Source organism: Aotus nancymaae, unplaced genomic scaffold (assembly GCF_030222135.1).
Source record: "Aotus nancymaae isolate 86718 unplaced genomic scaffold, 86718_ANA_hifiasm-v0.15.2.pri h1tg000020l, whole genome shotgun sequence".
NCBI classification, from domain to species: Eukaryota; Metazoa; Chordata; class Mammalia; order Primates; family Aotidae; genus Aotus; species Aotus nancymaae.
The window spans coordinates 7,999,234-8,014,661 of NW_026988432.1; the positions used below are offsets into that span (position 1 = coordinate 7,999,234).

At 34.6% G+C, this 15,428-nt stretch overlaps 1 protein-coding gene across 6 annotated transcripts in view; it reads left to right on the top strand.

The window, feature by feature from the left end:
* The window catches only part of RTTN (rotatin), a 185,981-nt gene that overhangs the window by 67,945 nt on the left and 102,608 nt on the right, over positions 1 to 15,428 (top strand). For all 6 annotated transcript variants that reach the window (XR_010343605.1, XR_010343606.1, XM_064379025.1 and 3 more), the window contains 3 exons: positions 2,758 to 2,902; positions 11,912 to 12,066; positions 13,900 to 14,119. Coding sequence is in view for 4 of the 6 variants with exons in the window: in XM_064379025.1 (XP_064235095.1) it covers positions 2,758 to 2,902; positions 11,912 to 12,066; positions 13,900 to 14,119 (520 nt within the window). In the remaining 2 variants the exon portion in view is untranslated. The remainder of the gene's footprint in view (positions 1 to 2,757; positions 2,903 to 11,911; positions 12,067 to 13,899; positions 14,120 to 15,428) is intronic.

Sequence of the window (15,428 nt, forward strand, 5' to 3'; positions counted from 1 at the left end):
TAAACATAACCATAATTTCTTCTCTATTCCCCCCACCCTGCTTTAAAAGGTTTGGTCTTTTAGATATACTTTAAAAGCCACAATGTCCAGACTTCTCATTCGTTTATGCCATTTTACAAGGGTATTGTGTTTCTTAGGAGTCTCCCTGAGATCTGTACATGATGTCTTACATAGGGTGTGGTACTGTGGCATGGGGTGAACAGGAAGAAAGGGGCTACTGTCTGTCTTTTCCTACTGCTTTTCCATCATTCAGCGAACATTTATTGATCACTTACGAGGTGTCACTTTTGTAGGAAATGCAGCAGTCAGCAAAATTGATAGGGTCCTGCTTTCATGGAACGTGCAATTAAGACAGCTAAAAGTATAATCAAAAGTAGGAATGCTTCTAAGCAGACTATTAAGACACTCTGTTAGAGGAGTTCCTTATCTCTCTTCAGTAGAGAGAAAGTGGTTCAGAGAATGAAGCTTAAGCCAAGGCATAACAGGTAGAAGGATGTTAAAAGCCTATGGGACTGGAAGCAGAAAAGATGCCAGGCTCACAGAGAAACAAATACCACATGATCTCTCTTACATATGCAATCTAAAAAAATCCAATTCATAGAAGTAGAGAGTAGAATTGTTACCAGAGGCAAGTGGCAGGGGATGTGGGTGGAGTAAGGGGAGGAGAAATGAAGAAAGGGTAGAGAAATGTTGCTGAAAGGGTACAAAATTGCAGTTAGACAAGAGGAATAAGTTCTGATGATCTATTACAGCATAATGACTCTAGTTAATAATAATAATGTATATTTCAAAATAGCTAAAAGAATGGATGTTAAACGTTCTCACGACAAAAAAAATATTTGTGGTGTTGGGTATTGGGTATGTTAATTAGCCTGATTCTGTCATTCCACAATGTATACATGTGTCAGAACACCACATTGTACCCTAAGGATATATACAATTATTATTTCTTAAAAACAAAGAAGTGGGATATAGTTTGGTGCATGTTATGTGGCAGAAATTTGATACTTTGAATCCATAAATGGGCCGGGCATAGTGGTGCATGCCTGTAGTCCCAGCACTTTGGTAGGCCAAGGTAGGACAATCACCTGAGGTCAAGAGTTTGAGACCAGCCTGGTCAACATGGTGAAACCCTGTCTCTACGAAAAAATGTAAAAAATAACTGGGTGTAGTGGTGTGTGCCTGTAATCCCAGCTACTCAGGAGGCTGAGGCAGGAGAAGCACTTGAGCCCGGGAGGTGGAGGTTATAGTGAGCCGAGATTGCGCCGTTGCACTCCAGCATGGGCAACAAGAGTGAAACTCTGTCTCAAAAAAAGAAAGTCCATAAATGGATAACCACTTATGGACTATATTATTTCTTCTCTAGAGTAAAATGCCATATTAAACAAATATTATAAAAATTAAGCTTAAAAAAAATATGCCAAAGGGATAAGACCCTGAGTTAGAAAGGAGTGTCTTGTGTCTTCAGGAGTCATTGAAAAGGCTTGGATTTAAAGGATATGAGGGTGGATATAAAATGGGGTTACAGAGGTGATATTTTAATGTTAGCACTGGATATCATGGAAGAGTTCTTATAATCCTTGTGATTGTTAAATCATAGCTCTTCCAAAGATCTATGGTTGTTAAATTCATCTGTTCATTCCATTCTTTTGGAGTATTTTTCTAATCTCAGTTTTTATAATCTTACACTTGCTGTCCTACTCAGCTGAATGTCATTTTGGGGATGTGGGAATTTTAAATAAAAAATAATAATGAGACAAACATGACATAACTAAGAAATACAGCATTTATATATCCCTGGTGTTGGACTGCTTAGTTTAGTATTCATGTTTTAAAACTTGCTAGCTGTGTGACTGTGAAGAAACGACTTAACCATATTTTTACTTGAGTCTTCTTGTCTTTGAAATAGAGGTACCCACTTCATACTGTTGTTATTAAGTTTGATAAAAATCGTGCTATTAGATCATAGGCTGGCACAAGGTTGGTGCTCAATAAATGCTGCATATTATGATTAGTATTATTGTCACTCTTATTAACATTTTGGTGCAATTGCTTTAGATTTATAAAAAAATAAACATTACAGATAAAATGAATCTCATTGTATCTCTTCCTGATTGCCTTTTTAAAAAACTATTTTCCAGACTGCTCCCTTTTAAGTAAAAGTTTATCTATTAATCTTTCATCTGTCTTATACCAGTTTTTTTTTTAAAAGGAATCTCAGAAAATTGGCTGATATCCTTTTACTCCAAACTTACAAAGCAATTTCATCCTAGGTCTACCTTCAGTGTTTCCCTTGCCTGTTAAAACTCTGGTAGCATCCTTGCAGGACCTTTTTTCTCTCACTTTATTACCTTATTCTCTTGTAGTACTGTTTTGAAGTACTAATTCTTCTTATCAGTGGAATATGGTATTCACATTATGAAAAAGCAAGTTTCATTGGACAGTTAGAGGAAGTATATTTCTCCTTGGTATTTTTTGGTACTTTTTCTGAATTTGTTATTTTTCGTCTTCTGATACTTGTCACTTCTAGTTATTTTAGTTAGTTACTTGTTCACATGTTTTTTCCTACTATAAGCTCAGGTTTTTGAAGGCAGATACCTAGTTTGTTTCAACTTTGCATTTTTCAAAGCATTTAGAACAGTATCTCATAAAATAGCATCCTCACAAGACACTTGTTAAAATCACATATCCATGATAAACAGTGGTAATATGTATTTTAAAGAACTAGAAACCATGATTATTACCTTTTCATTATAGGTTTTTACAAGTGCTTCCTGCTTCCACTGAAGATGAGAAACTGCTAATAGATATCATACATTTTTTAAATAAATTAATAAAAGAACAAAGAAAAAATTCTTCATTGGAACTTCTAAACTGGATTCTAGAATTACTTCTTAGACATGTAAGTGTTGTTAAAGAATTTGGATTTTAAATTTGAGAAGTAGCTTATTTGTAGAAATCATTAACATTATATTATGGAAAAGGATAATTTTTATATTGCCTGTGCTTGGTAAAGTAGTCCTCATGTAATGGATGGCTCATAACAACATGGCTTTCCTGATATGATTGTGAATGTGTTTATTAAAATTCGATACAATGAATGGGACCTACAGTCTTGGTATTTAATAAAACCTGTTCTGCATATGAACTTTCTGCTTCAACTGTATTTTTTTCTTTCCTTTTTTTTTTTTTTGTGATTGAATCTCACTCTGTCACCCAGGCTGGAGTGCAATGGCACTGTCTGGGTTCACTGCAACCTCTGCCACCTGAGTTCAAGCGATTCTTCTGCCTCAGTCTCCTGATTAGCTGGGATTACTGGTATATGCCACTACGCCTGGCTAATTTTTGTATTTTTAGTAGAGACGAGGTTTCACCATGTTGGTCAGGCTGGTCTCGAACTCCTGACCTTGTGATCTGCCCTCCTTGGCCTCCCAAAGTGCTGGGATTACTGCAATTGTTTTTTTTTTTTTTGAGACGGAGTTTTGCTCTTGTTACCGAGGCTGGAGTGCAATGGCGTGATCTTGGCTCACTGCAACCTCTGCCTCGTGGGTTCAAGCAGTTCTCCTGCCTCCGCCTCCTGAGTAGCTGGGACTACAGGCGTGTGCCACCATGCCCAGCTAAGTTTTGTATTTTTAGTAGAGATGGAGTTTCACCATGTTGACCAGGATGGTCTCGATCTCTTGACCTCATGATCCACGTGCCGTGGCCTCCCAAAGTGCTGGGATTATAGGTGTGAGCCACCGCACCCGGCCTGCAATTGTATTTTTAAGTAGGGATTTCAGTTCAGGTGGCAGGAGACAGGGAGGATGTCCAGATAGGCATGTTGGGAGTTAACTAACAAAGCCAGATGGAGGCAGGAGGCGTATAGTGATGGTGAAGTTATAAAGAATGAGTAAAACTGCCCAGGCTTTCAGGGTTACTGGATTATTTACCCTTCTAGCCCCTACTACTCTCAGATTTTTAGATCTTCTAAAAATTCTAAAATTTGTCTCAGTTGCTACTCTAAAAATTTTAGCTATTCAGATTTGTTATTCTGAAACTTGCAAAGAACCCAAGATGCCAGCTCCCTGTTGGTCTCTCTGTTTATGTATTTATTTGCAAATATCATACGAATTTACTCAACTTAGCTAAGATAAACCTTTGCACAAATAAGAAAAAAAAAAAACTAGAAAATAGGGCCTAAACTGATATAGGAGATAGTGGATCTTATAAGACAAGTATGTTTTCTCTTGCTTCTAACATATATCAGAAACTGGGTAATTTATAAAAAACAAAATTTAGTTCTTCGTGTTACAGAGTCTGGGAAGTCCAAGTTTGAGGGGACACATCTGGAACGAGTCTTCTTGCTCGTGGAGACTCTCTCAAGAGTCCCGAGGTGGTGCAGGATGTCATATGGTGGGAGGGCTGAGCATGCCAATGTGCTATCTCAGGTTTTTCTCTCCTTACAAACCCACCAGTTCCCCTTCCATGATAACCCTTAATCCACTAATCCAAAATGGATTAGTGCATTCATGAGGTTAGGACCTTCATGATCCAGTCACCTCTAAAGGCCCCACCTGTCAATACTGTCACTTTGGGAATTAAATTTCAACATGAATTTTGGAGGGAACGTTCAAGCCATAGTAATTATCTTTTCCTTTATTGAAGACTGGTGAAAGTAGTTTTGTTCTGGGACTGTTTTGCTCCTTATTACATACCCAGCATTTACTATAGTGCCTTGCACATAGTGAGCTCTCAATAAATACTTATTAACTCAGGAATAAGCTGTGAAGTTAATTACAAGAAGCACACATAACCTTACTTTTATAACTTAAGATAGAACAAGAATGGAAGCCAAGTATTATGTTCAAAGTTACTTACATATGCAAGTATATTTATAGACTGAATTTCTAAAATTGTAATTGCTGAGTCAAATTGTCGAGGTGTGTTTGTATTGAGGTTCTTGTGGTTTTATAAATAGATAATTTATTTTGAATTAGATGGGGAGTTTTTCGTGTTTGGTCTTTTCGTGAATTGTCTCTTTATGTCCTTGCTGGTTTTCCTCCACAGTCGGGGGTTGTTGGTCTCCTTTCATTTCTTCTTTCCTGTCTGCTTTCTTTTCCTCCCTTCTCTTCTCCCTTCCCTTTCCCCTTCACTTTTTCCTTTCCTTTTTCCTCTCTCCTCCCCTTCCCTCTCCTTGGAGCATGATTTCATTCTGGTATCTGCAACTTTGACATTTTAGTGTAGAGATCTTTTACCTTTTGATTGAGTTTATTCCTAAATTTCCTAAAATCTTAAAATATTTTGGTAGCTATTTTAAATGGGATTTTTTTTGGGGGGGTTAGTGTATAGAAATGCTACTGATTTTTATATATTGATTCTGTATCCTGCAGCTTTATTGAATTAATTTGTCAGATAAAAGTTTTTTGGTAGAGTCTTTGGGTTTTTCTAGATTCAAGATTATATCATCAGCATAGAGGGACAACTTAACTTGCATTTTTTCTTTTTCTTTTTTTAATGTATGAATCTGTTTTTTTTAATTAAAGAGAATGAAGATAAAAAAGACTGATTTTAATCCATAAATCAAAATGTATCAAATTAATTTACTAGTTATCTGTATCTCCTTTTTTTTATTACTGTACTTTAAGTTCTGTTGTTGTTACATAGGTATACACTTGCCATGGTGGTTTTCTGCATCCATTCCTCCATCATCTACATTAGATATTTCTCCTAACGTTAGCCCTCCTCAATCCCCCTACCCCCTGCTAGCCCTCCCGTAACCCTCCTACCCCTGACAGGCTCCGATATGTGATGTTCCCTTCCCTGTGTTCTCATTGTTCAACACCATTTATAAGTGAGAACATGTGGTGTTTGGTTTTCTGTTTTCTTGTGTCAGTTTGCTGAGAATGATGGTTTCCAGCTGCATACATGTCCCTGAAAAGAACATGAAGTCATCCTTTTTTATGGCTGCATAGCATTCCATGGTGTATATGTGCCACATTTTCTTTATCCAGTCTGTCATTGATGGGCACTTGGGTTGGTTCCAAGTCTTTGCTATTGTGAACAGTGCTGCAATAAACATGTGTGCATGTGTCTTTATAATAGAATGATTTATAATCCTTTGGGTATATACCCAGTAATGGGATTGCTGGGTCAAATGGTATTTCTAGTTCTAGGTCCTTGAGAAATCCCCACACTGTCTTCCACAGTGGTTGAAGTAATTTATACTCCCACCAACCTGTAAAAGCGTTCCTATTTCTCCACATCCTCTCCAGCATCTGTTGTCTCCACATTTTTTAATGATCGCCGTTCTAACTGGTGCGAGGTGGTATCTCAATGTGGTTTTGATTTGCATTTCTCTGATGACCAGTGATGCTGAGCTTTTTTTCATATGTTTGTTGGCTGCATAAATGTCTTCTTTTGAAAAGTGTCTGTCATATCCTTTGCCCGCTTTTTGATAGGGTTGTTTGTTTTTTTCTTGCAAATTTGTTTAAGTTCTTTATTGATTCTGGTTATTAGCCTTTTATCAGGTAGGTAGATTACAAAAATTTTTTCCCATTCGGTTGGTTGCCAGTTCACTCTATTGATAGTTTCTTTTGCTATGCAGAAGCTCTTAAGTTTAATTAGATCCCATTTGTCTATTTTGGCTTTTGTTGCAATTGCTTTCGGTGTTTTTTAGTCATGAAGTTGTTGCCTAAGCCTGTGTCCTGAATGGTATTGCCTAGGTTTTCTTCTAGGGTTTTTATGGTGTTAGGTTTTATGTTTAAATTTTTAATCCATCTGGAGTTAATTTTTGTGTAAGGTGTAAGGAAGGGGTCCAGTTTCAGCTTTCTACATATGTTCAGCTGGTTTACCCAACACCATTTGTTAAATAGTGAATCCTTTCCCCACTGCTTGTTTTTGTCAGACTTGTCAAAGATTAGATAGTTGTAGATGTGTTGTGTTACTTCTGAAGCCACTGTTCTGTTCCATTGGTCTGTATCTCTGTTTTGGTTCCAGTACTATGCTGTTTTGATTACTGTAGCTTTGTAGTATAGCTTGAAGTCAGGTAACGTGATGCCTCCAGCTTTTTTTTTTTTTTTCTTGTTAGGATTGTCTTAGTTATGTGGGCTCTTTTTTGGTTCCATATGAAGTTTAAGGAGTTTTTTTCCAATTCTGTGAAGAAAGTCATTGGTAGCTTGATGGGGATAGCATTGAATCTATAAATTACTTTGGGCAGTATGGCCATTTTCATGATATTGATTCTTCCTAACCATGAGCATGGAATGTTTTTCCATCTGTTTGTATCTTCTCTTATTTCCTTGAGCAGTGGTTTCTAGTTCTTCTTGAAGAGATCCTTCACATCCCTTGTTATTTGTATTCCTAGGTATTTTATTCTCTTTGTAGCAATTGTGAATGAGAGTTCACTCATGATTTGGCTCTCTGTTTGTCTGTTATTGGTGTATAGGAATGCTTGTGATTTTTGCACATTGATTTTTTTGTCCTGAGACTTTGCTGAAGTTGCTTATCAGCTTAGGGAGATTTTGGGCTGAGACAATGGGGTTTTTAAAATATACAGTCATGTCTTCTGCAAACAGGGACACTTTGATGTCCTTTCTTCCTATTCGAATACGCTTTATTTCTTTTTCTTGCTGGATGGCCCTAGCCAGAACTTCCAATACTATGTTGAATAGGAGTGGTGAGAGAGGGCATCCTTGTCTTGTACCAGTTTTCAAAGGGAATGCTTCCAGTTTTTGCCCATTTGGTGTAATATTGGCTGTGGATGTATCGTAAATAGCTTTTATTATTTTGAGATACGGTGAATGATCTTTTTATTGTGCTCTTAGTTTCAGTTTGCTGGTATTTACTAGAGGATTTTTATATCTATGTTTATCAGGGATATTGGCCTGTAATTTTCTTTTCTTGCAGTGCCCTTGTCTGGCTTTGGTATCAGTGGAATCCTGCCATCATATAATGAGTTTGGAAGTATTCCTCTTCATTTGTTTTTAGAACAGTATATAGATTAGTATTAATTCTTCTTTAAATGTTTGGTAGAATTCAGCAGTGAAGCCATCAATCAGGTCTTGGGCTTTTCTTTTCTGAAAGACCTATTACTGATTTAATCGCATTGTCATCAGTCTATTCCGATTTTCTGTTTCTTCATGATTTAGTCTTGGTAGCTCTGTGTGTCTAGGATTTTTTTCCATCTGGTTGTCCAATTTGTTGGCGTGAAATTGTTCATAATTGTCTTATGATATCTTGCATTTCTGTGGTATCAGTTGTAATGTCTCCTTTTTTGCTTCTCATTTTATTTTTCTTTTTTTAATTAGACTAGCAAAAGATTTGTCAATTTTTTTAATCTCCAAAATTTCAATTCTTGCTTCCGTTGATCTTTTCTATTGTTTTTCCAGTTTCTATTTCATTTGTATCTGCCCTGATCTTCATTATTTTTTTACTTTTTACTAAGTTTTGGCTTCATTTATTCTTTGTCTAGTTCTTTGAGGTTGTTTACTTGATATCTTTCTTTTTTGATGTAAATGTTTATTGTTATGTATGTCCTTCTTAGACTTGCTCTGCTGCATTCCATAAGTTTTGGTTGTTTTTTTGTTTGTTCAGGACATTTTAAAATTTACCTTTTAGCTTTTTCTTTGATCCATTGTTTGTTCAGGAGTGTGCCACTTAGTTTCTATGTATATGTTACTATCCAGAATTCCATCTTTTGTTGACTTCTAGTTTTTTATTATTATGATCAGAAACGATACTAAATATGACTTCAATCTTGTTACATTTGTTAAGATTTGTAACACCATACATTTAAATTACTGTTAATTTTGTAGTATGTCATACGTGTTGATATATATTTTACAATGTATTCATAGTTATGAAATTAAAATGAAATTCCTACAAGACTCTAGATGATTATACTATAATTTTAATGCAGTTTTTGAAAACGATTTTTGGTACAATTACATTTACTTACTTGACTTTGTATGGTATTAAACCTTTCTTTGGAAAGCTTCTACTTTATCTCATATATTATCACCCATATGGTGTTAAGATTGCACAAAAGTGAACTTAAGTATTTACTATCAGGATGGTTTACTCCCTAAATATTATGTTACAAGATAAATTAATATGTGTTATAGAACTACCAATGTTTAAGATAAAGGGAACCTGAAAATAGAAAATCAAGTACCTTTTAAAGTTCATCCTTTTCAGTGAGCAAAATAAGTAAGAAATGATTTAAGAAGTTTAGTAAAATAACATTTCCAAGTAAATTGTTTTGAATGTATGGACATACATAAAAAGATATACAATGGCTGTGGTTGCAAAAACAAAATTAGGCAGATATTAACGCCTGATTAGTCAGAAGAATGCTAAGAGGAAGTGAAAAGAAAAATCACCTAACTTCCTGAGGTAAGAGTTAGGGAATTTTCTCTTGTGAAAATTTTTTCTATGTGTTTTATCAAGACATTCATTTATTATAAACATATTATAATTCTTAGGCAATTTATGATTTTTAAATATTTTTTATAGTTAAAAATTTTTATAATCTTTTAAAATATGATATTTTGTTAGTATATAATGATCTAGAAATGCTAATTTTGAATATCTTTCTTTTCAGATTGCATTTTTGATGGAAATTCGTAATTCGTAAATGTGAAGCTGTTAGTTTTTTTCTTCTTTTGTGAAGCTCTACAGAACTGTATAGCATACGTATTTTTCTTGGCTGACTTTCCCATAACAGGCTCATGTGCACTCAGACTTTATTGAGGGCCTTGCACATCCTTTCTGCAAAGCTTGCTGATGGATGTAAAATTGGATATGATGAGTGGTAACAGTGTGTGCATAAAGAAAACGAGCCATCATTATAGAAATTGTTGCCTTTTAGAGGTCAACAGTGACAAAATAATGACCCAAGTAGTTGGTTTAAAATTAGGATTGGATACTAATGTCTAAAGACAAAAACTTCAGATATGATTAAGCACTTGACATCTGTAAGCATCAGTAGAGACATTTTATTCTACTCTGTTGTACTTGAGAAATGATAATTCACCTTCTATTTTAGAACTGGTGTTGCTAAGGTTCAATGAATTTCAATGTTACCATGTATGTCAAAAAGAAAAAAAAATCTCAGTAATCTTCAAGCACAAACAAGTTATTAGTAGGATGAGATTCTGTGGGAGAATCTTAATTTTATGTATGCACATACTGTATCAGTATGTTCATGTATTAATAGTAGCTTCTACTTAATTTTTATCAGCATATCAGAATTAATAATTTCTGATAATGAAATTATGTTTTATCAAGATGGAGTTTGCATCTTGGCATAAACAGTTTGTTCATTTCGTCAGTAGTTTTGAGAGTCAGAAGGCGTGTGAGTGTGAGTCAGCTTTTGGATATTTAGGACTCAGAACACTATAGAAAATATATTTATTTTTATGACTTTACTAAAATATAGATTTTGATTCTTTTGTTCATGCATGAAACATAAAAGTTGCAGTTATGTCTTAGGCAATTTTAATTTATCCAAAGACATATATTACTTAAGATAAAAGAAAAAGTTAGGAAAACTACTGTTTAGATGTTAAACACTGTAAAATAAGAGCAAAATGTCTCTACTAAATAGTTTCTAAAAGCTCTCAGTTATATTATTTATAATTGTATGTATCTCTATATGTTATAAGCAATTTAGAGGTTTCATTACATATTTTCATTTCTTTTCCCTAAAGAGACTGCAATTAATTTTAAATTGAGTTCTCTTTAGGTGAAGGATTTTATAAGAACAGTAATTACATTTTGATTTTATCTCTTTTTGTATGTTGTTATATGCACTAGTGATGTGACACTGTGCTGAGGATGGAATATTAACTAACTTTGGAGTGAGTTACTTCTTGCTCTGCCTTTGTCTATGACTTAGACAGTTATTTAACTTCATTATAAATCTACGTTCCTATGTGTAAAACAGGAATGAAAATGCAAATCTTCAAGTTTAGTTAAAAAGTTAAATGAAATCTTATTATCTTTTTAGCACAGTGCCTGAAACATCATAGATGATTAATAAATGTCCCATATATCTATTAATGCTTCTGATTAGTGTAACATTTTCTTTTCTCAATATTATTAGGAATAATCCTTTTATATTTCTTGAGCTATATATTTTTTTTGTTTGGAAAAGAGAAATTTTAGAAAGCACTAGTATTTGTTTACTAGCCTATGAAGTTGTCAAAGAGTATAGTAGTAATGATCACATAGCATTGGCTTGGGTGCTCTGGGTCTTTTCCCATTCTGTGTAATTGTATGTACTGGTACATTTTTTACAGGGACAATTTGGCAATATATATCAAAAAATATTAAAAGTATAATATTTTGATTTAGGAATTTCGTTGCAGAATTCATATGTAAGATAAAATCCAACTTGAGTACACTGTGTGTTGCAGCTTAGTGAAATTATGCATCATTGATTATCCAGGAGTTAATGTGGTAAATCCTTATTGTTGAAAAACAATCAGATATTAAACTAATGTTTTGGCAGAAATATTGTTAATAACAGGAAGTAGGGAAAAATGGTTACAGTAGTGAATTTTTTCACTTGATGCAGGTTTGTGAAAATGTATAATTTTAATTCTGTTTATATTCTCAGAAACAAAAAGCAGTGTTATATACCAATATATAATAGTGGCAATTTCTATGTGGCATGATTATGTGTGGTTTTGTTTTTCTCATTGTCCTTTTTCTGTTTTCTGTCATAAAGATGCTTTTCTTTTGTTGAGAACATATTAAACATCTTTTGAATTTAGGACATCTCTACTAATACAGTAAAGGCCCATACCTACTAGTTAGGTAATATAACGCATAGTTAATCTAGAATGTGGTTAGCAACAAAAACCTTTATAGGAAACAGTATGTAGTTCCATTAGTAAATATATTTTTTACAAATTTCATTTTTTAGAGTGCAAACCCACTGTTGGACCTCTTGGTTCTGACAGAGTCACAGGCACGAGAAGAGACAGATGATATCCGGACTGCTGTCAGGCAACAACTTCAGAAAGAACTGATTGCTCTTTTTGATACCTTGCTGCTCAATTTCATGGAAGTTACTGACAGGTACCATTTGTAGCATTGAAGGTTTAGGAGCATTAATATAGAACCTAATTTTTCTTTGAATTTCAAAGTTTGTACTGCTTTCAAGTTAAGAAATACTTCTTTCAAATACTTAAGTAACAATCAGTTAAAGTATTCTGTTGATTGCTTCAGTTGAATCTGTTATAGCCTGATTGTACATGCTTGATCTCCTTCACTACACACATGCACTCACATGTGTACACACACACACTGTTTTGTTCTCTAGGGTTTAATTCCTTGTCCTCTCTTAATTATCTACAAATCTACTTGAGCAGCCATACCTACGCCTGTAACTTTATGATGTCTTTACACGGATGACTCTCAAATACATATCTGAAGTTATGAATTCTATTTTTAAAAATTAAAAAAATTAAGATGAAAGTCACTATTTTAACCATTTTAAGGTGTGCGTTTGAATAGTTTTTAGTATATCCAAAATGTTGTGCAACTGTCACTACTACCTAATTCCAGAACGTTATCATCAGCTCCAAAAGAAGCCTTGTATCTATGAAAAAGCCCCTCCCTATTCATACATTCCTCTAGGCTCTGGCAACCACTAGTCTTCTTTCAATGCCTGTGGATTTGCCTATTCTGGATATATCACATAAATGAAATCAAACAATAACGTGGCCTTTTGTGCCTAGCTAGTTCACTTAGCATCATGTTTTCAAGGTCCTCGCATGTTGTAGCAAATAGCACTACTTCTTTCTATGGCTGAGCAATATTCTAGGTATAGATATGCCATGTTTTGTTTATCCATTCATCCACTGGTGGACGTTTGAGCTGTTTCTACCTTTTGGCTATTGTCAGTAGTGTTGCTGTAAACACTCATATACAAATTTTTGTGTGAATATGTGTTTCAGTTCTCTTGAGTATATGACTAGGAGTAGAATTGCTGGTTCATATGGTAACTGTAATGGTAACTCTATGCTTAACTTTTTTAGGAAATGCCAAGCTGTTTTCCACAGCAACTATACCGTTTTACATTCCCACCAGCAATGTATGAGTGTTTCAGTTTCTCCATATTCTCAACAACACTTGTTATTATAGCCATCCAAATGAGTGTAGACTGGTATCATTGTGGTTTTTATTTGCATTTCCCCCATGAAAAATAATTTTGAGCATCTTTTCATGTTCTTATGGCTATTTGTGTATCTTCTTCAGAGAAATGCCTTTGCTGATTTTGAATTGTTTGTGGTTAAGTTGTAGGGGGTCTTAATATATTCTGGATATTAATCCCTTACATGATTTGAAAATATTTTCTTCCTATTCTGTGTTTTTTATTCACTCCTTCTTTTTTTCTTTTTTAAGAGATGAGGTTTCACTATGTCACCCAGGCTGCAGTGCAGTGCCACAATCTTAACTCACTGTAACCTCGAGCTCTTGGGCTTAAGAGATCCTCCTGCCTCAGCTTCCTAAGTAGCTAGGACTATAGGCATGCACCACCACACCTGGCTAATTTTTAAAAAATTATTATTATTTTTTTTTTGGTAGAAATGAGGTCTTATCGTGTTGTGTTTCCGAAGCTGGCCACAAGCAATCCTCCCACCTCAGGCTCCTGAAGCGCTGGGATTATAGATGTGAGCCACTGCCCCTGGCCCAATATAATTGTTACTTGTGTTTTATATGACATTCTCTAGTTGGTATTTTATGCTTTCCTTGAAAAGTCTCCGTTTGATAATAACTTTCTGCCGTTTTGTCTAGTTCATATTTTTCTATTACTATGAGTTTAAGTAACCTTTTATAGCCAGTAAGATAGCCCATTAGACCCATTATACTTCTTGGTGGTTGATTTTCCCTCTTTTGCATCCATAGGAAATGCTTGGAACTTCTTTACGTTTTTCAAACACAGCTGGCTCTGAAACTGCTCCAGTGTCTGAAAGTGACGGATGCGCCTCATTTCTATGGCCTGCCATCCCTTGAGCGGACCTTACGAGGGATGGCTAACCTCACTGCGTATCCGGGATGGAGCTCACATTCTCCTCTCACAAAGCCTCTCGATATATGTGTGAAGTACTTGTCAGGTCTCCTTGAGGTAAGTAAAAATAATGGTTCCCCGATTGGTAGCTGTTTACTACTTAGTGATTGCTTTTACTTTGTGCCAGTTCACAAGTGCATTATATATTATTGTATTCATTGTAGAATATTATGCATTATTTATATGTCATGATAGTGAAATGTTTTAGTGATTTTTATTAATAGGTAATTTAAGGAAGATCACTTTTATAAAGACCCTCATTTTCACAAAAAATAGAAATTTTGATGCTCAAACAAAATGTGCACTAGAGCATTTCAGATTTTGGATTTTTGGATTAGGGATGCTCAACCAGTAAGTATAGGATACAGATATTTCAAAATCCAGAGAACTCCAAAATTCACAACACTTCTGACCCCAAGCATTTTGCAGACAGCATACTCTGTGCAGTGTTAAAGGATGTTTGGTTTTTCTTATTCTTCCAGTTTGTGCAGTTTTGGATGCTACAGCTATGAACATTCTTGTCTTTTGGTGAAAATGAGCATCTTTTTTGAAATATTATCTTCTGTTACTGAAATATGTAAATACAGCCAATTTTTATACATTGATCATGTATCCAGCAATCCTTGTTTCCAATATCAAAACAAAAGCCTTTAATTTTTCATCTTTCAGTATGCTGTTTATAGTTGTTTTTGTCAGTTAAGAAAAATCAAATTGAGGAAGTTTTTTGTCATGTTTTGCTAGGAGCTTTGTTTTTTAATTCATAATTATATATTACTTTTTTCTGTATCTTTTTAAGATACTCATATGATTTTTATATTCCATTATTGATTGATTTAAAAATGTTAAACAACCTTGCATTTCTGGAAACATTTCAGTTAGGTTGTGATGTATTATTCTTCTCATATATTAATGGATTTGGTTTCTCAATTTTTTAGATTTCTCAAGTTTTTAGAATTATTCTACCTGTTTTCTTGTATAAAAGTTTGTCGAATTTTGCATCTTTTTTCTCGTAGTTTGTCAAGTTTTTTTTTTTTTTTTTTTTTTATTGCATTTTAGGTTTTGGGGTACATGTGAAAAACATGCAAGGTTGTTGCATAGGTGCATACGTGGCAGTGTGATTTGCTGCCTCCCTCCCCTTCACCTATATCTGGCATTTCTCCCCATGCTATCCCTCCCCAATCATTCCACTTTTATGACTAAAATGGGAGAGTGGCAGAATTAATGGGATGAGGAGATTCTAAGAATATGACATTTTCAACCATTTTAACTCTTCCTTTATGTAACTCTTTTTTTTTCTCTTTTTTTTGGAATTGCTGATTTGTCTTAGTGTTATTTTGTTCTCTAATGTTAGGTAGAATTTGATGGT